The sequence below is a fragment of the Atractosteus spatula genome, chromosome 2 (genome assembly GCF_055471065.1).
Source record: "Atractosteus spatula isolate fAtrSpa1 chromosome 2, fAtrSpa1.hap1, whole genome shotgun sequence".
NCBI classification, from domain to species: Eukaryota; Metazoa; Chordata; class Actinopteri; order Semionotiformes; family Lepisosteidae; genus Atractosteus; species Atractosteus spatula.
Genome location: NC_142707.1, coordinates 484091 through 507691, shown reverse-complemented (window position 1 = coordinate 507691; position 23601 = coordinate 484091). Strand labels below are relative to the sequence as shown.

General features: G+C 55.7%; 1 protein-coding gene across 2 annotated transcripts; it reads left to right on the top strand.

Annotated features, from left to right (window-relative positions):
- Window positions 1-155: 155 nt before the first annotated feature.
- Window positions 156-22413, top strand: uba1 (ubiquitin-like modifier activating enzyme 1). Of its 2 annotated transcripts, none has more exons than XM_088939138.1 (26): window positions 156-312; window positions 6023-6139; window positions 6561-6619; window positions 8467-8635; window positions 9005-9139; window positions 9524-9630; window positions 10132-10222; window positions 11200-11332; window positions 11634-11731; window positions 12324-12470; window positions 13273-13449; window positions 13600-13707; window positions 14012-14092; window positions 14897-15052; window positions 15236-15401; window positions 15915-16111; window positions 16325-16389; window positions 16613-16808; window positions 17385-17459; window positions 17831-18020; window positions 18276-18364; window positions 18570-18662; window positions 19085-19276; window positions 19835-19936; window positions 20182-20282; window positions 20878-22413. In XM_088939138.1, the coding sequence occupies exons 2-26, from the start codon at window positions 6023-6025 to the stop codon at window positions 21011-21013; spliced, it is 3180 nt and encodes a 1059-aa protein (XP_088795264.1). In that variant the 5' UTR covers window positions 156-312; the 3' UTR covers window positions 21014-22413. The 2 variants fall into 2 exon arrangements, with proteins under 2 accessions (XP_088795264.1, XP_088795255.1); XM_088939129.1 differs by lacking the exon at window positions 156-312 and adding an exon at window positions 4521-4719.
- Window positions 22414-23601: the final 1188 nt, after the last annotated feature.

Here is a 23601-nt window from a genome sequence, read left to right as displayed (position 1 = left end):
AACATTAAAACTGTTTTAAAGTCTTTGATTCCGTACAATGTGAGTCTTGTACGCCGTCGTGCGTAAATGTATTTTTCTCTGTTTCTCCCCCATCTCAAGATGGTGGCGCGGCCCCCCGTCGGAGCCCCTCTGTCCGCACATGTTGCTTTATTCTCGCTGCGCTGCTGGGAACCGGCGAGCCGCCTGTCTCTTCCCGTGTGAGAAGCCACCGAGCTCCCGCCTTCGCCGTCAGCTCCCACAGGGGGTTCTCTCTGTCTGCTCGCCCTTTCGATTTTAAACACCGAGGAGCAGGTCTTAGCAAGATCGGATGTGGTGAGTGCGACGCCTGCTCGCGTTGGACCCCGGGCCGGGGGCCGGGAAGACAAAGCTGAACCGTGCTGGCAGGTTTGGGGGCGAGGGGGGATGGGGAGAGCGCGGGGAGTGAGGGCGAAGGGCTGGAGGATGTTATTTACGTACTGGGTGTTCCTGCCCGACCCGGTGCTGCCTGCTGCCGGAGCCGAGGATGGAGCTCAAGTTGCTGCCCAAGTTTCGGAGCTGCTACTCGCCACCCCGGCGCCCGGCCACCTGTGCGGCGGGCAGTGTCCGGGCCGAGGGGGCCGGGGCAGGGGCCGGGGAGGGAGCCGGCGTCCCAGCCGGGGCCAGGGCCGCAGGGAGAGGGGTCCGAGCCGGGGGGAGGCGCCCGGCTGGGCCTTTCATTGTTGTGTAGCGGTTCCCGGTCTGCACGGCGGATCTGAGCGCCAGCCCGCAGACCTGCAGCCCACGTCTGCTTTGTTTGCGCTCCCCGAGGTCGCGGTCCCCGCTCCACGGGTGTGTGCGTGTTTTCCCGGGTGGCTGGGCTCCCCACGAGTGGACGTGTGCTGTCATGACGTGCCTCGCGCTGCGAGTTCTCGTGCAGGAGGGGCGACGCTGCTCCCTGCTCAAGTGCGTCAACATAGTCTCTTCCCTTCATCCTCTCTAAACACCCTGTACCTCGGCTCTAACCACTAGCCCACACTGCCTCCCTCTCTCTCTCTCCCAGTGCCTCAGCTCTAACCACTAGCCCACACTGCCTCCCTCTCTCTCTCTCCCAGTGCCTCAGCTCTAACCACTAGCCCACACTGCCTCCCTCTCTCTCTCTCCCAGTGCCTCGGCTCTAACCACTAGCCCACACTGCCTCCCTCTCTCTCTCTCCCAGTGCCTCGGCTCTAACCACTAGCCCACACTGCCTCCCTCTCTCTCTCTCCCAGTGCCTCGGCTCTAACCACTAGCCCACACTGCCTCCCTCTCTCTCTCTCCCAGTGCCTCGGCTCTAACCACTAGCCCACACTGCCTCTCTCTCTCTCTCTCCCAGTGCCTCAGCTCTAACCACTAGCCCACACTGCCTCCCTCCCTCTCTCTCCCAGTGCCTCAGCTCTAACCACTAGCCCACACTGCCTCCCTCTCTCTCCCAGTGCCTCAGCTCTAACCACTAGCCCACACTGCCCCCCTCCCTCTCTCTCTCTCTCGCAGTGCCTCAGCTCTAACCACTAGCCCACACTGCCTCCCTCTCTCCCAGTGCCTCAGCTCTAACCACTAGCCCACACTGCCCCCCTCCCTCTCTCTCTCTCTCCCAGTGCCTCAGCTCTAACCACTAGCCCACACTGCCTCCCTCCCCAAGGCCTCAGCTCTAACCACTAGCCCACACTGCCTCCCTCTCTCTCTCTCTCCCAGTGCCTCGGCTCTAACCACTAGCCCACACTGCCTCCCTCTCTCTCTCCCCCAGTGCCTCAGCTCTAACCACTAGCCCACACTGCCTCCCTCTCTCTCTCCCCCAGTGCCTCAGCTCTAACCACTAGCCCACACTGCCTCCCTCTCTCTCTCTCCCAGTGCCTCAGCTCTAACCACTAGCCCACACTGCCTCCCTCCCCAAGGCCTCAGCCCTCACCAGTGGGATGTGTTCAGAGTGGTTCAGACTGAGAGCTTTTGGACATCAGCTTGTGGCCGTGATTGTGGGCAGCAAGTCAGAACTTGATCGATGAATTTGATTGTTTGTGAACGGCGAGTGACATGCAGCTCGGTCCCTGGTGTAGTTGAATAGCGGAGCAGTTAGAAGGACCAGCTCTGTCGAGGTTGCAGTCGCTGGTCCTGGTGTTTTTGTTCTGTGGGCTCTGTTGCTGGCTGTCTTGCCCTCCTGCTGATTAACAGAAACAGAACGCCGAGTCCAGGAGAGGGGCAGCGGTATGAGAGCAGCCCGGTCCGGGGCTCGCTGGCTCCACCGAGCCGGTTCTACACCACTGTTTCAGACCGGGCCCCAGGGGGAGCGAGGCGATGATGAGGAAGGGTGTCACCCTGTGATTGATGATTGTGTTGTTGATGACCGTATCTGTGGTTACCCAGTGGAGTTCTGGGTCATACTGTTTCTGGCTAAAGACTGTGGACGGTATATTTACACCAACACGCTTGGGACATCTTGGCAAACTGCTGGGGAGTGCCTTCTTCTCCTGTAATGGACTTGGAACCATTTATTAATAAGATGGGCCAGGTGGGCCTGGTCGCTTAATGAGTGAAGAGACGGCCCTGAGGATCCCAGCAGAGCTCCTGGCTGGGCTTCATCCCAACTGGCACCATGAGGTATCCAGCAGCCTGACACCTCCCCTGCGGGCTCCTGGGAGTGAGTCTCCAGGGGTGTCCAGTCCAGGTCCTGAGGGGCCGGTCAGTGCGTCTGCTCCAGGGGTGTCCAGTCCAGGTCCTGAGGGACCGGTCAGTCCGTCTGCTCCAGGGGTGTCCAGTCCAGGTCCTGAGGGGCCGGTCAGTGCGTCTGCTCCAGGGGTGTCCAGTCCAGGTCCCGAGGGGCCGGTCAGTGCGTCTGCTCCAGGGGTGTCCAGTCCAGGTCCCGAGGGGCCGGTCAGTGCGTCTGCTCCAGGGGTGTCCAGTCCAGGTCCCGAGGGGCCGGTCAGTGCGTCTGCTCCAGGGGTGTCCAGTCCAGGTCCCGAGGGGCCGGTCAGTCTGTCTGCTCCAGGGGTGTCCAGTCCAGGTCCTGAGGGGCCGGTCAGTCCGTCTGCTCCAGGGGTGTCCAGTCCAGGTCCTGAGGGACCGGTCAGTCCGTCTGCTCCAGGGGTGTCCAGTCCTGGTCCTGAGGGGCCGGTCAGTGCGTCTGCTCCAGGGGTGTCCAGTCCTGGTCCTGAGGGGCCGGTCAGTGCGTCTGCTCCAGGGGTGTCCAGTCCTGGTCCTGAGGGGCCGGTCAGTGCGTCTGCTCCAGGGGTGTCCAGTCCTGGTCCTGGGGGGCCAGTCCTGGTTCTGAGGGGCTGGTCAGTGTGTCTGCAGGTCCCTTTAAAGAGCAGCTGGGAGAATCTGTCACATTGGTCCAGTAGATCTAGTAACCAGCTGCCTTGGAATGAGAACTGACCCCACCAGGACCAGACTGGCCACACTGCTGACACACTGACCCCACCAGGACCAGACTGGCCACACTGCTGACACACAGACCCCACCAGGACCGGACTGGCCACACTGCTGACACACTGACCCCACCAGGACCGGACTGGCCACACTGCTGACACACTGACCCCACCAGGACCGGACTGGCCACATGGCTGACACACTGACCCCACCAGGACCGGACTGGCCACATGGCTGACACACTGACTCCACCAGGACCGGACTGGACACTGTGCTGACACACTGACCCCACCAGGACCGGACTGGACACTGTGCATGGGCCTTTTTGACTACGACGTGGTTTGTATCAGAGACCCATTGAAATCCATGGCAGTGAGGTGCTGTGTTCCTTGTGCCCCACCAGTGAGAAACTGTCGGGTCTCTGAGGAGATGAGAGCTCAGTGCGTGATGTTTCACCAGCAGCTTTGTGCCACTCCAGTCTGCCCTGTAGCTGTGCTGTTCAGCCGATGTGCGTTGCGGAGTGGTTGCCTTTATCTTGACTGGCTCATCTGTGGAGCAGGCGATGATGGTGTGAGTTTCCTGTCTGCAGGTACCATTGTAGTTCCTCAGAAATCCTCAGAAATCCTTTTTTTGCTAGAATAGTTATTTCCCTTCTGAGCTTTCCTGTCTTCCCCATTTTATTGATATTTCTTGCGTATCTTAATCACAGTTTATTAACTGTAAAAAAAAAAACTTTCCCAGAGCGAAAGAATGAGAAATGTGAAAAGATGTTGCAAACTGTTAAACCTGTCGGAGAGAAGGCTGCTTGCTGGAGCTCCGCTGTGCTGCTGGCGGTGCAGACTAGGATCAGCGCCCTGCTCCCTGTGGCTGGTTCAGTGTGAAACCAGGGGCTGCCGCCCGGCACAGGACCCTGCTCTGCTCTCCGCGGCAGAAAGCGCAGGGCTTAGTTTCTGTGTGGACGGCGGGCCGGCGCTCAGCGGGCCTGGCTGACCGGAGGTCGGGGCGACCTGTGCTCTGCGCTCCCAGCTCCGGTATTCATGGCCCGGCTGCTCATGAATAATTCAGCGTCTGTTTGCATAAACATGGCGCCCGGGCGAATGAGCGGCTCGCAGCCCCCGACGCCGCCCCGCTGCTGGATAATGCGGGCGACCCGGCCCCTGGACCCAGAGCTGCCATTTTGGTTTTGTTCCCGGTTGCAGTAAGAAAGCCCTTAGCTAGACCGGAGAGCAGAGTGACTCGACACTTCCCTGTCCGCCGCCGAGCACGGCTCCGCTTCCTCCTCCTCCTCCTCGCAGCTCCCCAGAAGACAGGCCTCGCTGAGCGGTTTGCAGCAGCTGAAGCGGAGACCGAGAAGGAATATTGGTGAGGAAGGGCCGCGACCAGCCTGAGCGCCGGCAGGGTGCGAGCGGAGCCGCACTCCGCCTGAGCTGCAGTCGGAGCTCTTTCGCCGGTGCGCTGTCCGCAGGCCCGGCTCGGCGCTCCCGGGGCTCGGCGGGGCCGGGGCGCGTTTCCGGCGGCGGACGGGGCCTCCGGGGGCGCGAGCGGGGAGGTTTCGGTTTCGGCTCCCGTCCCGACTGCCTGCCCGGACCGCGGCCTGGTCCCGGTCTCAGGCACAGGGGGAGGCAGGGCGTGATTCCGAGCGCAGACGGGCAGCGCCAGGTGGCCCCGGTCGGACCGGCGTGGTTCCGGGGCCGGGCATCCGGCGGCTGGGCTCGGACGCGGACCTGGCGGTGCCGGCAGCGCTCGCAACAGTGACGACTCCGGTAGTTTTGAATGAATCAGCGTTTTTTATTTGTGCCCGGACGGGGCCGGAAGACCTGCGGCTCGGCGGGGGCCGGTGCTCCAGCCCCAGGTGCCCGGTGTGAGCGGAGGGGGACCCCTCTGGAGCTCTTGCTCGGGGAGTCCGCTGGCTTTATTGATTACTTGATTAGACTCCAATCCAATACCTGTGCCGGGCCGGAATGAGAGGAGCTGGTGCTGATCCTGGCTGTGTGCTTGAGCTGCTGGAGTCTGCAGCAGAGTCACGCGTGGGCCCTGCGGGTCAGGTCCCTGGTGTTCCGGACGAGCAGCGATACTGCAGCAGAGCTCCTGCCGGCTCCTAGCCTTTCGCCTCTGAACCCCCCCGGGCCGGTCCGGGGCTGGACCCTCTCAGGGGGGCAGCGGGCCGGTCCGGGGCTGAAAGGTTTTGGGAGAGGTGTGTGGTGAGATGAAACCGAGGCGCTGTGTGTTTGTTGCCAGAATCGGAGGGCCTCGCTTTCTGACACAGACAGGCTGGAGTCCACGGCGCTGGGCTGGACCGGGACTGTCCGGTCTGCGTGGCTCGAGTCTGTCCACACTGGCCCTGGTTGTGCTTGTAGCTGTCTGTAATGCTGGAGTCGTGATCCCAGGGGCTGTCTGGACAGGCTTTTACACTCTGTCCTGTGCTGGATTGTCATCTGCTGAGTGAAGGGAATGCTGGGACCTGTCCAGTGCTGAAGGTCTGGGGATGTGTCCGAGCTGCTCCGGAGGGGAGCCGTCAGTCTGCGCCAGGGGGAACTCCAGTTGCCATGTGTGACCCTTTCAGCAGTGCTCAGTGTACATTGTCCTGTTCAGCCCAGTGGAAGTGTAATGCTGGTTTCCTGGAGAAGGAGGCAGAGACTCAATAAGCTTCTCTCTCTCCTGGCAGATGTCCAGCTCGCCGCTGTCCAAGAAGCGTCGCGTGTCAGGACCAGAGACGAAGACGGGATCTCACTGCTCCTCCGCCAACTCTGTGAGAACTGAACTGTCCCACAACCCTGCCAACGTGAGTGTCCTGACAGGGCTGCGTGCACTGGCACACCTGCCCCCCCCTGGACTGGCACACCTGCCCCACACTGACCTGCCCCCCCTGGACTGGCACACCTGCCCCACACTGACCTGCCCCACCACCCCCCCAGACTGGCACACCTGCCCCACACTGACCTGCCCCCCCTGGACTGGCACACTTGCCCCACACTGGCCTGACCTGCCCCCCCCCCCCCCAGACTGGCCCAGCTGCCCCACACTCAGCGGTGGGAGGACAGGAGGAAGAGGGTGAGGTGTGGGGTAAGACTACGCCGTGAGCTGAGGGGCTGCTCCAGGTGGCCTCAGACCCTTGGGGAGACCAGAACACTAACTGAGCAGTCAGAGCTGCGACTCGGGCCGCTGGCTGTGCGCTTTGACACGTGCTCTCCCTCTGTTTCCAGGGCATGGCTAAGAATGGCAACGAGGCCGAGATTGACGAAGGGCTGTACTCCCGTCAGCTGTGAGTGTCTTCTCTGTACTCCTGTACTGTCCACAGCCCCCGCCTCCGGAGGGCGCTCTTCGGACGAGTGACCAGCTGGGAGAGCTCCCTCAAGCTCGTCTTGAGTCGTTAACAAGTGTCCTTCTGACCCAGGATTCTCGGCCACCTTGTTCTCACTTTATGTGCTGTGGTTGCAGAAACTGTTGTATCTTTACTTCTGTATAATTAACATTTTTTTTGTCTTTTCTTGACACTTTCTGGCACTTATCTGTCAATGGTGTCATTCTGTTATTTTGAGGTGTGCGGTTATATTTCCCGCTGGGCTGGGCTGTTCTGGGGTGTGCGGTTATATTTCCCACTGGGCTGGGCTGTTCTGGGACATGCAGTTATATTTCCCGCTGGGCTGGGCTGTTCTGGGACGTGCAGTTATATTTCCCGCTGGGCTGGGCTGTTCTGGGACATGCAGTTATATTTCCTGACCAGCTGGGCTGTTCTGGGACGTGCGGTTATATTTCCTGACCAGCTGGGCTGTTCTGGGACGTGCGGTTATATTTCCCGCTGGGCTGTTCTGGGGTGTGCGGTTATATTTCCCCCTCAGCTGGGCTGGGCTGTTCTGGGGTGTGCGGTTATATTTCCCGCTGGGCTGTTCTGGGGTGTGGGGTTATATTTCCCCCTCAGCTGGGCTGGGCTGTTTTGGGGTGTGCGGTTATATTTCCCGCTGGGCTGTTCTGGGGTGTGCGGTTATATTTCCCCCTCAGCTGGGCTGGGCTGTTTTGGGGTGTGCGGTTATATTTCCCCCTCAGCTGGGCTGGGCTGTTCTGGGGTGTGTGGTTATATTTCCCGCTGGGCTGGGCTGTTCTGGGGTGTGCGGTTATATTTCCCGCTGGGCTGGGCTGTTCTGGGGTGTGCGGTTATATTTCCCGCTGGGCTGGGCTGTTCTGGGGTGTGCGGTTATATTTCCCGCTGGGCTGGGCTGTTCTGGGGTGTGCGGTTATATTTCCCGCTGGGCTGTTCTGGGGTGTGCGGTTATATTTCCCGCTGGGCTGGGCTGTTCTGGGGTGTGCGGTTATATTTCCCGCTGGGCTGTTCTGGGGTGTGCGGTTATATTTCCCGCTGGGCTGGGCTGTTCTGGGGTGTGCGGTTATATTTCCCGCTGGGCTGTTCTGGGGTGTGCGGTTATATTTCCCGCTGGCTGTGCCAGTAGGTAGTATGTGGCTGCTGAGTGGCAGGCAGGTGAACTGGAGGGCTGTCTGATGCGCTCGTGTGCTCGTGGTCACCTGTCCCGATTGCGTCGGGGCTGCCCTGCAGTGCTGCACCTGTTCTGTCACGCTATGTGTGCACGCGCTGTTCCCAGCAGCACTGTTGGCCCAGATTGAGGTTTTGATGGAATCTTCTAGTTGGCAGCAGGTACTCGGGCGTCCCATCGCCTCCTCGGTGTTAAAGCTGCCGTCAGCGCTCTACAGATCAGGGGCCTCCCTGTCACACGCTACAAACCGTGACCACTTGGTTTGTTTTTCATTTCTGGTTTCTTTAGCAGGTTTGTAAATAAGAATACGTTGCTGTTAATTATGTATCATTAACCTGGAGAGCCCATCAAACCAGTGTTATCCTGCATACAGGGGGGACTAGGCCATTCAGCCGGTCAGCTGATTAATCCCAGGATCTATTTCTTGATGAATTCCAGGGTCTTGTTATCAGCAACATTGCTGGTGCTTGTTCCCAACTCCCACTACCCTTTGTGTAATAAAGAGTCCTGCCTGCGCCACTCTACTCTGTCCTGTATCTGTACCCCTCTGTGGTGTCTGCTCTGTCCTGTACCCCCGGTGTGGCTCCGAGTGCCGGGGTGCTGAACGGGCTTGTCTCTGCAGGTACGTGCTGGGCCACGAGGCCATGAAGCGCATGCAGGCCTCCAACGTGCTGATCTCGGGGATGCGGGGGCTGGGCGTGGAGATCGCCAAGAACGTCATCCTGGCCGGCGTGAAGAGTGTGACCGTGCACGACTCCGGGAACGCTGAGTGGAGGGATCTGTCCTCGCAGGTCAGCCGCGCTGTTTCCGACTGCTCGGGCCCGGGGAGTTATGGTCTAGTGAATTGAATGAATGAATTGAAGCACGATGGGAGTTACTTCAGTGCACTCTTTCAGCACGAGCGCAACTGGCTATAGCCAGACATAGCGGGCGACTGAATCCAGGCCTCTGGCCTGTCGGCTCGGCAGGCTGAGGTCAAGGCCGGGAGTAGGTTCTCGGGGGCTGCAGTGCGTCTCTAGGACACACGGGTAAAGTCTGCGGATCAGAGAAGGCCGACCCGCCATGCGTCTCTGTTGGACAGATCCTGATCGGTGATCATCAGGTCTGGTACGGCGCCGTGATCAAATCCTGTTTCTCTTTCTCTTTCCTTGGGGCTGCAGTTCTACCTGCGCGAGGAAGACCTGGGCAAGAACCGGGCCGAGACCAGCCAGCCGCGCCTGGCAGAGCTCAACAGCTACGTCCCTGTGAGCGCCTACACTGGCGCACTGTCCGAGGACTACCTCACGCAGTTCCAGGTCCCTGCTCCTGCTCGAACCCGCGACACCCATCTGCACCCTGTTAACCAATGTGGTTTTTGCTACATTATCGGGAGGCAAAGCTAGTTTAAATTTCCTCTTCACTTCGCGTGCACGCGGAGGTGTGGCTGAGTGTCTGAAGCTCACCCGGGAGCACATCCGTAAGGACCAGCTCGCTCCGCTCATGGAGGAGACTGCGCTTATTGGAAGAAGACGAGAGCTCCCGCAGACCCTCGCTTCGCGCCTCATTTCAGTTGCCAGTCTTTGTTCCCCTGTCCCTGACCGTCGGCAGCAGGATGGGTCGGAGCCCTGGTGTAGGGCGGGCCTGTTTCCTGCTGTCTGTCCCGCGGAGGCCCGCGTTAACGCTCGTCCCCTGTGCCGCAGGTGGTGGTCCTGACCAGCTCCAGCCTCGAGGAGCAGCTACGCATCGGGGGGTTCTGCCACAGCAAGGGCATCAAGCTGATCATCGCCGACACCCGCGGCCTCTTCGGGTGAGCTGTCAGTAGGCAGTGTGCGCGCTGGTTTCGCCCCGCCACCCTCGCACTATGACTCTTCAAGCGCTGGGCTTCGTCACGTTGGCATCTAGCGGCCTTTTCACACTGGCACCGCTCACCATACAGCCTGGTTCTCACTGGCGTGAAGGACTGCGCTCTGCTACTGACTTCAGGCTCAGAATAAAACACCAGGCTGTAATACATGCTCCATGTGGGTCTGGTCAGGCCGATAACAGCAATGCTGTTAAAACAAAGGTAGAAAATAGTGAGATTATACTTCCTTAAACTGGCTCTGGCTCCACACCCATGACTACCTGCTGTGTCAGTCTGGCACTATGCTGATCAGCTTCTCGGCTCTAAGCCCGGGTTGGAGTTTTGTGTTTTGAAAGTTGAGTTGCCATTAGTCCAGTGGTTAAGATTGTTAGTCTGTACTAGTTCTGTTCATTGCGTCCTTTAGGGTAGACTTTGCTCCTAATACCCTGTCTCTCTACCCATCAGCCAGCTGTTCTGTGACTTTGGGGAGGAGATGATGGTGTTTGACACCAACGGAGAGCAGCCTCTCAGTGCCATGATCTCCATGATAACAAAGGTAAGTGTCTGTGCCAGGTGCGCTGTTTGACACTGATGCTGCCTGGGCCAGGCTGGCACTGACGCTGGGCAGTGGGATCCGTCTTTTCCGCGCTCCTGACAGGTCTGCTGTCAAGTCTTGTTCATCCGGGATTTGATGAAGATTGGGAAAAGCAGGAGTGAACTCTGAGAGGATCGGGGTGAATACAGTGCATCTCTGCTTGTAGCTCATTTAAATTGTAAAGACAAAAACAGCACCTGATCCATGATCTCAAGCAGAAGACACTAACCTTGTTTCCTTGAGGTCTTGTAGTTGGCTTGAGTAGCCACATTGTCTCAGAGCGAGGGTAACAAAACATGAGACCTAAAAACAGAATTTGGGATGGCTCCGCAGCTATCCTAACACTGCGGAGCCCCCAGGTGTGGCAGCTGGATTTATTTCAGCAGCTCAGTGCAAAGTAGGCTGCGGTGCTGTTGGGCACTGAAGGACCAGGCGCTTGTGGTGAGATTGTCCCCTGGGGTCCAGGAGCTAGTGTCTGGCTGCCTGTGCCTCTTCTTACACAGGCTCACATTACTGTTGCTCCTGTTGTGATTATTTACACTTTTATAGAAAAACAGTACTCTGTAAATTGTACAAACCTCTAACACCTAATACTGCCACCTCTGTGTCCTGCTGTGGGTGTGTCCCTGAAGCACAGTTTTGTGGTGCTTTCTGGGGGGGAGGATTTTTAACAGCTGACATGGTGAACAGTTCAAATTGCAGCATAGCTGTGACTCTGCTCTGAAGAAGAAACAATAGCTGACAATTCACCTGATGCCATAGCAGAGGAATTCCTCACATCCCCACAGCCCATCTTCAGCTGTTGTAATAATTAAATGCAGAATTGTTTGAAGTTTGTGTCCTCCGAAGGGGGTTAGTGAGTGTGCAGGGCTGAGATCCCGCCTCGGTGTCTGCTGGGCCCATCTTTAACGCCCCTGCCCCTCTGTGCCCTATGACAGGATAGCGCGGGGGTGGTGACATGCTTGGACGAGGCGAGGCACGGGTTCGAGACTGGGGACTTTGTGACCTTCACTGAGGTCCAGGGCATGACGGAGCTCAACGGCTGCCAGCCAGTGGAGATCAAGGTGCTGGGTAAGGAAGCCCCCGGGCTCTCAGTGGGGGGTCTCCGGCCTCTGCGTGTGCAAGTGCGGGGAGTCGACATGTCCCGTCAGCGTCCTGCATGCAGACTCCAGATCTGCTCCATGGATGCTGTTCCCTGGATACACCCCTCTCACTCACGTCTGTAGAAAGGGTTCTTTGCGCAAGTCGGAGATCAGGCCGGGAATAGGGCGAGTTGAATTACTGTCGTAATGATGATAGCTGATGCAAGCTACAGCAGCCTGGGAGTCTCCTGTTTATCCAGCTGGCTGTGAAGGAATGTGTTGTTTGGCAGGTCCCTACACCTTCAGCATCTGTGACACCAGCTCCTTCTCGGACTACGTCAGAGGTGGGATCGTCTCTCAGGTCAAAGTGCCCAAGAAGATCAGTTTTGTGAGTCCTTTTACGCTCGTTTCCCCTATCTGTATCGCAGCACAGCCCAGAGGCCTTCAAACCACACACGGTTTATTAATATATCCTTTTTCACCCAGGCTGATAAAGAGATGTACACAGATAGAAATAAATTAGTGCAGGTACTTTAGATCTTTGATTGTATCTGATGCAAAGCTTCTCAAATAATGAAGGAATAAAATCACAAAATGATGATGCAGCTGTAAAACCAACACATGTGCCTGAATAATGACTCAGGGGTTGGAAGTAATGTCACCAGCAAACCTGGCCTTTAAACACGGAGGTCTCTCATCCAGCTCGTTGTGTTGGCAGTTGCTAATTAATGCAGATGCTGCCGTGAGGATGTGGCTGGGTGGCGTGATGAGCATTCCCACAATGCCCCCTCTTCTCCCGTATTTAAGGCACTTGGCCTTCACTTGCTTTTCTGTCACCGGGTCAAGCTCCGCTGCTGGGTTTCAAGTCCTTCAACCACGAAAGCTGAGTTTCAGTGCTCTTCAGGTCCCCTGATGGTTCTCTCTGTTCGGGACTTGTCTGGTTTTTTGTCCTGGGTGTGACCGACTGTCCTCTCTCCAAGAAATCACTGTCTGCTGCCATGGCGGAGCCCGAGTTCCTGATGACAGACTTTGCCAAGTTTGATCGCCCAGGCCAGCTGCACGTGTGCTACCAGGCCCTACATCACTTCGAGAAGAAACACGGCCGGTTGCCCAAGCCCTGGAGCCAGGTAACAGCGCCCCCTGCAGGCTCCGGGCTGTGCTGCGGTTGGCATCAACATTTGACCTGAACTGCTGATAGCGTCGTTTTCCCCAGAGATGTAATAATAATTGATTACATGAATATGGCGCTGTTCTGTACACTCCACTCAGAGCTCTTTAAAGGTAATGGGGCTCCCCTCCACCACCAGTGTGCAGCCCCACCTGGATGATGTGATGGCAGCCAGAGTGCTCCAGTCTGCTCCCCACACACCAGCTCTCAGTGGGGAGGAGAACAGAGTGATGAAGCCAGTTATATAATATATCAGTCCTGTATGTTTGATTGAAAGAACAGATCTTGCAAGGTTTTTATTTCTGAACAGATGTTTCATTTAATCAGAAATAAAGACCATGTAAGTTCCTCTCTTATCATACGACAAGAGTATATATTTGTCCAGACTGCCTTGCCTTCTGAGATGCCTTCAGAAATCGCCCGCGGTGTGGGGGTATCGGCAGCTCTCATGCCATGAGCGTCCCCAGAAGGCTGGTGAAGGGACACTGTTGTTTCTATTCATTGTAATGGCGCGGAAGTATCTTGTTTTGAATAGTGAGCCTGGTCTGGTGTCCTTGATTTCTTTCCTTGCACAGATGAACCCGGTTTCAGATGGTGTTGCACTTGGCCTCAGTGTTTGTCTTTCTTCTTCACTGCTGAGGTGCTCCTCCCCTCGGGAATTCTAGAAGGGTCTTGGCTCTGCTTTGTTTCGGGCGGATGAGACCAGCACAGGGCTGGCGTTTCTCGGGCGCTCAACTCCGTGTCCTCCCTCCTCCCTGCAGGCGGACGCGGACGAGCTGGTCGCTCTGGCCCGGAGCCTGAATGCCGGGCTGTCAGGCTGTGCCAAGCAGGAGCAGCTGGACGAGGGGGTGCTGCGGAAGATGGCGTACGTGGCCGCCGGGGACCTCGCGCCCGTCAATGCCTTCATTGGGGGGCTGGCCGCTCAGGAGGTCATGAAGGTCAGTGTCGCATGCGCCGGTCTGCTCTCGGACCCGGAGCAGCAGAGGCGTGCTCTCGTGAGCAGAACTGTTAGGCTGTTGTGCATCTTTGCAGTGCTGAGGTGTCGTAAGTGCTTACCCTCAGCCTGGTGCTGTCCCGCTGTCCCGCAGGCCTGCACAGGGAAGTTCATGCCCATCATGCAGTGGCTGTATTTCGACGCCCTGGAGTGCCTGTCGGAGACAGAAGGGGCTCTGCTGACAGAGGAAGAGTGTGCACCTGTGAGTGACCCTCCCACCCTGCACGTCACGCCACTTTCCAGTCAAGTTACTCTTCTCAGTCTCTCTTTCTGGAGCAGCAGAATTCACTCTTCTCTCACTGTGGTCTCTTCACAGTTTTATTCTATTTGTCAGCTTTCCTCCCACTAGAGCACAAAATACCCACATAGACGACCTCTGAAGCTTGTCTACTAGTTCACTTTCCATCTCTTGAGTCTGTTTACTGTCAAGCTCTTGCCTTTGTCATGAGGCTGTGTGTCCCGTTTCTGCACCTGGATTTGAAAAGTTGTGTTGCTGTTGTTCTCAGAGGAACTGCCGGTACGACGGACAGATTGCTGTTTTTGGGTCCAAGATGCAGGAGACATTGGCCAAGCAGAGATACTTCCTGGTAAGAAGCAGTTGCCATGTTTTGTGTCTGAGTAACTGTACAGGGTTAAGTCTGTTGTCCCACTTGCACTGTTCACTACAAAAAGTCACTTCACCTTCACGTGAAAGATGGGTAGCTGTGGGAGTAAGGCACTTATGTTAGTGCTTAGTACAAGCAATTAAACTTGCTCTTGGTTCATTGTTACGGTTACACACTATAATGGTTGACTTTTTTGATGTACTATATCCTCACGCTCAGTTATGTCCACTTCTTATATTCACAAGTCACAGAGATTCAGTGAAATGTGGGATGAGCTCCAGTGCTGGGCTGCTGGCGCTGACTGCGCTGAGCTCAGAGCAGGGGCCCTGTCCTCTGTGCCAGGTGCGGAGGTGTCTCACCTGGGAGCTGGTGTGCGACCTGGGGCTGGAAAGAACGTTCTTGATTTCTTGATGCTGTCGTACTAAATAAAAATCAGCTGCCCTTTCATGCTAACATCCTACTTTGCCACCAGTAACTTACAGAAGGACTACACAAAAATGACATAATTAGATGTGTAGCTTTTTCCAGGAGCATCTTTTACAAATTTGGATATGATTTATTGACCAAGGGTTTTCTAGTGACATGCACCCGGGTTTCCTTGTGTTTATAGGTGCAATTTAACACTTTTAATAGTTCTCCAAAACATATTGAAAGTGTTTTCATGTAGATTCTGTGGAGGGATGAAGATACTTGTGTGTATTGCAATGTGTTTTCTCAGTTCTGAGTGGTGAGAGCCTGAGGCACAGCCCCTGGCTGGAGTCACTGACCCCCTCTCCTGCTGTGCAGGTGGGAGCTGGTGCCATCGGCTGTGAGCTGCTGAAGAACTTTGCCATGATTGGTCTGGCGAGTGGGGATGGTGGGGAGATCATTGTGACGGACATGGACACCATTGAGAAGTCCAACCTCAACAGACAGTTCCTCTTCAGACCCTGGGATGTCACGGTGAGGATTCTTGTTCTGTGTGGCCTGCACATATTCAGACATGCTGTACCCTTCCCCCTACACACTCGCGTGCCAGCGCAGCGCACACATGGAGCCTCGTGCACCCTGGCGAGCGAGTGTGGCGAGGGCAGGGAGCGGGAGCTGGCAGTGCAGGTAAGACGTGCCTGTTTTCCGTCTGTGCAGAAAATGAAGTCGGAGACTGCAGCCGCTGCAGTGAAGCAGATGAACCCAGCAGTGCGGATCACGGGCCATCAGAACCGAGTGGGGCCCGACACCGAGAAGATCTACGATGACGACTTCTTTGAGGGGCTGCACGGAGTGGCCAATGCGCTGGACAACGTGGATGCGAGTGAGTCCCGCTGGGAGGACAGCGGCCCTTTGGCGAGTTGACTGTGGTTCTTGAGCGCTGGCTGCCAGTAATATGCATTACTGGCGTCCCGTCCAGGAGGAATCGGGAAGTTCCTGGTCTCCAGGCAAACAGTGCTGTTCATGGTCAGAAACCGTTTAATCCAAATGCTTGTTAAAGCCGATACCCTGACTGTTTTCAAGAAGGTTCTGGATGAGCTCCTTTCACTCAGGGTCTGGGTGGGCCAATGACGGCTGAAAGGAGCCCTGTTCTAAGTTTTCTTTTGCCAGATTTCTTAATTGGAATGATCTTCACATGTTCAGTCACGTAAATAATGGCCAGTTGAGTGAATTGCTGCTAGTCAGAGCCAAGTGGAAGTGCTGTAGGGAAGAGTGAAGGTATTTTCTCAGTATTCTGGGAGATGTGTAGATGTGATTTCTGCACTCATCCAGTCTGTTAGTGTCGTGCCCCATGTGCACGGCCGGCAGGTGATACGTGTGCTCGTCGTGTCTGCAGGGATGTACATGGACCGCCGCTGTGTGTACTACAGGAAGCCCCTGCTGGAGTCGGGGACGCTGGGCACCAAGGGCAACGTGCAGGTGGTCATCCCCTTCCTCACAGAGTCCTACAGCTCCAGCCAGGACCCGCCTGAGAAGTCCATCCCCATCTGCACTCTCAAGAACTTCCCTAACGCCATCGAGCACACGCTGCAGGTCAGTCGTGTCCGGCTGCTCCGGCCTGTGTGCTGCATGCCTGCACTGCTCCTCTTCACGGGTGCATGAGGGCTAGGGTTCCAAGGTTACAGTGACCAGCACTGCTGCACAAACCTGTTTACTCTGGAGCGCCTGTAAGCCACAGCAGGGGGCGCTCAGCTGGCAATTTGAAGTGGCTCAGGCTGGCTCTCACTCTAGCTCTCTCTCTGTCAGTGGGCTCGTGACGAATTTGAGGGGCTCTTCAAGCAGCCAGCGGAGAACGCCACGCAGTACCTCACGTGAGTCTCCCTGTGAAAAGCCTTGTCATGTTATTTGAAGCAGAATTCTCTCTGAAGAATCCAGTCGTTCGTCGCCGCATGTCGGAGTGCGGCCCATCCTCTTGTCTGCAGCTGCTGATGTGTGTGTTTGCAGTGTTAATGCACGGGGTGGTAAGACATTGGGTCCGAGCGAATGTGCCGAGCCCCCAGGCGTGAGCCGCTCTGTTCACTCTGTGCCCCGCAGGGACCCCAAGTTCATGGAGCGCACCCTGAAGCTGCCGGGTGCGCAGCCGCTGGAGGTGCTGGAGGCTGTGTACAAGAGCCTGGTGACGGACTGCCCCAAGTCCTGGGAGGACTGCGTGGCCTGGGCACGGAACCACTGGCAGTGCCAGTACAGCAACAACATCCGCCAGCTGCTGCACAACTTCCCCCCGGAGCAGGTGTGGTGCCGCGCGCTCGGCCGTTAGCCGTGCCAGGGGAAACGCCCTCCACAGCCCTGCTGCTTTTCCACGGCCTGTCGGACCCCCTTCGTGGGTCTGCTGTGCGGGGCGTCGGAGCAGGCCGACGGCTCATCTCCCTGGTGTAGCTGCTGGTGGGGATTTGCTGTGCCTGGAAGGGGGCCGGGGACGCGGCTGGGTGTCCCGAGGCCTGGGGGAACGAAAGGGCTCCTGTTCTCGGACTTCACCCTTCCCTTCGCTTCGGCGCTTGTTCATTGCTCGGGATCAAGTTGTGCGCTTTCACTGCCCTTCAGGATTCGGAGCGCTTGAATCATACCTGTGTTCGCTGTGGGAGATACCGTCCCCTAGCAGTGCGGGACAGCTGACTAGCCCCGGGCAGGGCTGGTAACATCGTATTCAATTAAAGTTGTTGTGAAAGGGGAAATGGGGGGAATTGGGGAATCAAGAGGAATTTATATAAATCTTGATTGTCTGCTGTCCTGGAAAAGTCAGTGTTAACTTTCACTGTTGAGGATTTTCTGTGTGCTTAAAACTGTCTCTCGCCCTCTCTCTCCTCAGCTCACCAGCTCTGGAGCGCCTTTCTGGTCTGGTCCCAAGAGGTGTCCTCACCCCTTAGTGTTCGACCCCAGCAACGTACGTACCCATGCTGCCAAACGGGCGCTGCTCACGAGGGAGTCTGCATGCTCTGTGCACAGAAACGGCTGTCTAACAAGGGGATCAGAACCCCACTGGGGTGCACTGGGAGAGCCTTAGCTATTTCCCACAGCGGCTGTGTTCTGACTGGCCCCTCTCTGGAGAGCTGTTGTTTTTGACAGTGAGCTCACCCAGTCACACACAGGGGTTTCCTCCATCAGATGTGTTGAAATTTCCCTTGCATAAATGAGCACTTTAAAGGGTGTCGGTAAAAATCTGGCGGCTGGTGAATCTTGGCCAGTCCGTCAGGTAGTTTGAGCCAGACCATGGCTCTGTAGCCCCGAGGCTGATGCCCCTGCCCTGTGTCGCAGGACCTGCACATGGACTACATCCTCGCAGCGGCCAACCTGTTTGCCCACACGTACGGCCTGCAGGGCTCCAGGGACAGGCCGGCCGTGGTGCGCATCCTGGACTCCGTCAAGGTCCCAGAGTTCACCCCCAAGTCAGGCGTCAAGATCCACGTGTCTGATCAGGAGCTGCAGAGCGCCAACGCCTCCGTCGGTGAGTCGCCTGGAGGGAGAGGGGGTCACTGTCACTGTCGGGGCGGGCGTGACAAGCAGTGTCAGGCCTGTAGGATCAATAAAGAGTTCAAACTGTTTTGGAAGAAGCAGTTCCTCCACAAAGGCATCAAATGTACGACTCCCCTGGCTGCACTGTACTTTACCAAGTGTAGCACCTAATGAAATGGGGCTCCGAGGGGCGATGCGGCGGCGTGAGCTGCGCTGGGACTGAGCTCTTCTCCGGGTTTTCTTCCAGATGATTCCAGACTGGAGGAGCTGAAGTCGTTGCTTCCCGGCACAGACAGCCTGTCCGGGTTTAAGCTGTGTGCCATCGAATTTGAGAAGGTACAGCGCTCTTTCCTCCTGCTTCAAAACAAGCACCTTAGTTCTCCAGTGTAACCATACTAGAACTCCAGCCTGCTGCAGTGAGCAATACTCCTGGCTGCTTCCTTGTTAACTTTCTGTGTTCAGTATTTATGTGTTCAGAAATTGGACAGGAAAAGGCCTCCACTTATCCAGAACACTAGTGATATAATGTTCTGTCTTACAGGATGATGACACCAATTTCCACATGGACTTCATCGTCGCTGCTTCAAACCTGAGAGCAGAGAACTATGACATTCCTCCCGCTGACAGACACAAGGTAGACGAGAATAAAGTCTGCACTGGGAGCTACTGGCTCCCTGTATCTGCAACAAGGATATTCACTTACTGTTGTTCTGGACACACTTTGATTCCTGAGACAGATAATTGTCTGTAATGAATTTAAGCTGAAGTGTAACAAACAGTGTAGTTGGTGGTTGATTATTAACAATAGAAGAAAGAGACTACTCTAGTGGGCTGAGCAAGTAAAGGCCCTTTCAGATCTTAGCGTGAGCACTACAGTTCAGACTTGCCAGGTTCAATCTAGGTTGTTGTACCCCAAGCGGCAGTACAGTTGTGTGGCTGCTGAGCGTGGCTGAGCACTGGTATGCTTGGCCTTGAACTGCTCTTTGCCTCTCTACTGGAAGGGTCTTGGTTGCATGCACCTCCCTCACAGTTCTCTGTCCCTTTCTCTCCACTCAGAGCAAGCTGATTGCAGGGAAGATCATCCCAGCCATCGCTACCACTACAGCAGCAGTGGTGGGACTGGTGTGCCTGGAGCTCTTGAAGATCGTCCAGGGACACAAGAAGCTGGAATCGTACAAGAACGGCTTTATGAACCTGGCGCTGCCCTTCTTTGCCTTCTCCGAGCCCATAGCTGCGCCCACGCACAAGGTGAGCGCCTCCTGCACAGAGGTGCCCGAGGGGCTCAGAGCCCCACCCAGGCTGTCTGTGTCCTTTTCAGCTGTAGCTCAATGGCCAGATCAGTTGGAGAGATTTAGCCGTTCAAACCAATTAAAGGCTGATGCTTTAGGCCCAGATGGCAGCTCTTTGGTTTTGTCTGTGAATTTTGGATCCTGACATGGGTTTACACCCAGGGTTCCTAGTGGGGGTCTGGGGAAACCAGCCGAGGGAATCCTCCGAGACCCCCGGTGACAGTGCAAACAGGTGCCGTTTGACATTAGCTGCCATGAGCTGCCTGATTGCACTCTCCTAGTCTCACCTTGCTAAAATTCTGATTCTCCAGCCCTTGCGGACGGGGCAGTCCTGCTGTGCGCCAGTCTGATGCTGTATACTCGAGTAGGAAAGTCTGTAGGTCTGTGTGCCTGCCCTGCTCAGCTCTGAGCCTTCGGTGGCGGTTCATGAAGCGGATGGCTCAGCCCGAGCAGGGTCTCGGAGGAGAGGTCCATTGTTCACACTGAAGGACTGGCCTGTTGCTTGTGTCCTCTGCAGTACTATGAGAAGGAATGGACGTTGTGGGACCGCTTCGAGGTGAAGGGAGCCCAGCCCAGCGGGGAGGAGATGACCCTCAGACAGTTCCTGGACTACTTCAAGGTACTGCAGTGCTGCGCTGCTGCTGGTTATGACTCGAGCTCTGCTGGGTGGAAGAGTGCTGCTCCACTTCAGCACCCTTTAGGAAGTGTCCTGGATACTGTAGCAGCCCTGCAGACAGCTGTTCTGGATGAAGGCTTTGCTGAGCTTGTGTCGGCTGTGTTGATAACATTGTAATGTGTAATTCTGCAGGTTTCAAATTCACTGTAATGTCAAAACGTGTGACACATTCCCCCGTCTCCCTGCAGAACGAGCACAAGCTGGAGATCACCATGCTGTCGCAGGGCGTGTCCATGCTCTACTCCTTCTTCATGCCTGCGGCCAAATTGAAGGAGCGCCTGGACCTGTCGTGAGTACCCATGGGCCTGTTTGCTGGGGTGGGGCGGTACCGGGCCCGTGTACTCGTGGGCCTGTCTGCCGGGGCGGGGCGGTACCGGGCCCGTGGGCCTGTCTGCCGGGGCGGGGCAGTACCGGGCCCGTGTACTCGTGGGCCTGTCTGCCGGGGCGGGGCGGTACCGGGCTCGTGTGTTTGCGGGCCTGTGGGCCTGTTTGCTGGGGTGGGGCGGTACCGGGCTCGTGTATTCGTGGGCCTGTCTGCCGGGGCGGGGCGGTACCGGGCTCGTGTATTCGTGGGCCTGTCTGCCGGGGCGGGGCGGTACTGGGCTTGTGTGTTTGCGGGCCTGTGGGCCTGTTTGCTGGGGTGGGGCGGTACCGGGCTCATGCAGATGGATTATCCTCCTTGCTCGCTAACTATTGAAGTATTGAAGCCACAGAATTGGAGTCTATGGGTATTAATATCCGGAGTTCTGATCATGGTTTGTATTGAAACTAATGGAAATCCATCAATGTATTTAAAAAATGGTGCTGTAGGCAAAAGTGTAGCCCTGCAGAGAGAATGGGTTTGCCACTTCAGGCGTGTGAAGGGCTGTCTTGTCCGTCTGCAGAATGACGGAGATCGTGACCAAGGTGTCCAAGAAAAAGCTGGGGAAGCACGTGAAGGCGCTGGTGTTCGAGCTGTGCTGCAACGACGACACGGATGAGGACGTGGAGGTGCCCTACGTCCGCTACACCATTCGCTGAGCCCGGGGGCGGGGCCAGGGCAGGGGCAGGGGCGGGGGGGGGGGGTGAACACCATTCACTGAGAAGTGGGAGGAGTCGATACCAGTTACTCAAGGCTGTGGGAAGGAGCTGGTGCAATGTAGGTGTGGCACATTTGGGGAAGGGGTGGGGAAAACTGATCTAATTTTAACTATCTTGGAGTTGTTACAGCGGGGTTGTGTTAACAGGTTCAACTCCTTAAATATGTATATTGTGGAGTCATAACCTCAGAACTAAGGAGATAGTTCTAACTACCATTCAGTGAAACCCTAGGAGAAAAGATAGCATGTTGGCTAGGACCGAATTCCCCTGGGACATTTTAGACTAGGCGCTGGGTTGACCTGCAGACAGTGCTTGGTTTCGGCACTCCCAGAGGCCAGGGCTGACTCACTGAGAGTTTCAGAGAGCAGCCTGGGCTGTACGTGGAGACAAGGGATTGCAACGCTAGGCCTTTTACACTCCCTTCTAAACCTTTAAACTTCCAAACTCTCACCTCCTATTTAAACCATTCTCAGCTCCAGTTTTGTGTTTTTTGCTAAATACCTAGATGTTTGCTTGGATTCTGCATGCATGGAGAAGCGCTATCAAGCTTGTGCCCTGTTGTGCATTTAGCTTTGGAAAACCCAGTTCTCTGAAAAGACCAGGCTCTCAGTCATGATTGTAGAGGCTGCAGTGGCTGCTGTTTGACTCTGTAGCCACTGGAGGGTGCATCACTGCTCTCTCTGCTCTTACTGGCCCGCTGTCTGCCCTGTTGGACAGCAGCTTGCGTATTTAAAACCCACAGTCAACCCACATACCACTTTCGCCAAATGTTTTGCACCTTAGTTGCACTGCTTGGGAATTCATGGGAATCTGTGAAGCAGACAGGAATTTTCCCCTACGGATGTGGAGGGATTGAAAAATGTCCTTTTAAACAGGCTGCTCTGCTCTCACAAGTAAAATTATATCTGAAGTTAAACTTCATCCTGTTTTTGTTTTTTCAGAAGAAGGGATTGCTGCAATCCACTTCCTTCCCAAAGCTTTCTTAGGTTTCCCCAAGTATTTTACCACTTTAATTTATTGATGCAGTTAAAGCTCACGAGTGTGGCTTGTGACAGCAAGCGCACCTGTGCACCTGTCGGCAAGCCCCTCCCCACTCCTGCGATTGGGCGGTGGTACGGTTTGTGAATATTCCTTTCCTGTGATTGGTTGTTTCGGTGAAGGGATGGGCGCTCGCACATTATTACTTTTTTTTGTTTTATTGGTCAGAACTCTGGCACACCTTGTAGACTTGACCTTTTATTCTTTCTACTTTGTTTAAACTCCAGATATGTTACAGTGAATAAGGTGAAGAGTATTCTGTAATTGGAGCACTTAGTGTGAGAGTTAATAAAGTTGTAAAAGAACCTGCTTGTGTGTTTCATCATTCCTCTCAATGCCTCAGAGGGTCGGAGGTGACATCCACTGATCTAGCTCTGGGATATCCAGCCCTTCTGATGTGGTGCATTACTGAATCCAAGAGTTCCTGTGCCAAGATTTTCCATATCAGTAGTGTGTGAGATCTGCCATGTCCCACATTCCAGCCTTGGCTCCTGTCCCCGAGTGTTGGCCTGTACAGTCCTTTGCCACCTATTAATCCTGGTCTGTGAAGGTAGGGCCAAAAGACTAGATAATTATAGACCTTTAGGAGGACAACAGGTCATTGAGCCCCTCAGAGCTCGTGTGTTTTCTTTCACACAAAACAGTTCTGGACAGCATAGCTTTGAATGAGCATGTGTGAGCATGAGAATCGCTGCCTCAACATTGATTGTTAATCGGTATGTAGCTGTGAGGCCTCTCTTCGTAGACTCCGGCCGGGGCATTTCAGAATTCAGTAGTGCCAGGGAGTTCTGCCTGACTTTCTGCTGTAGCAGAAAATCCTGGCCACTAGTTTTGGACTCGCACTGCTAAGAGAGATGGGCTGCTGGAGGACACATAGTCTGGTGCCACACCTCTGTTTCTCCAGCAGGTGGAGCTGCTGTCTCCCAGAAGCCCTCTGTAGGGGCTGCTGGCATGAAGTTGCACTGCAGCGCAGTCCTCCCCGTCTGCGTGCAGATCTGTTTAAGAGCACACTTGTGTCTTTGCAAGCTCGATTAACAACCACTCATTGACCATCTCTGTTGCCTAACATATGACCTAGTGTCTGAGTGTAAAATTGACAAATTATGGATTGGCCTGTGAGCATCCTACCCCAGTTACTGTGTACCCATGTGTACTTCCTACCCCAGTTACTGTGTACCCATGTATACTTCCTACCCCAGTTACTGTGTACGTGTGCTTTCCCAGTACTGCGCAGCGCTGTGGCACGGTAGCAGGAAACGGGTTCAGAGGATGGGGGCCCCCACATTGAGCAGCGCTATATACTAGGACTTGATCCAAGATGATCCTTGGATCAATTACCTGCTGAAAAACCCGACGAGCTCGATGGGATGAATGGCCTCCTCCTGCTTGTCCTTGTTCTGTTGCTGGCTGTGGCCCTCTGCAGCGTTGCTGTGACTTACTGCAGCTGCATCCATTTCACACTGGATCAATCCTGAAGGATAAAGCGATCC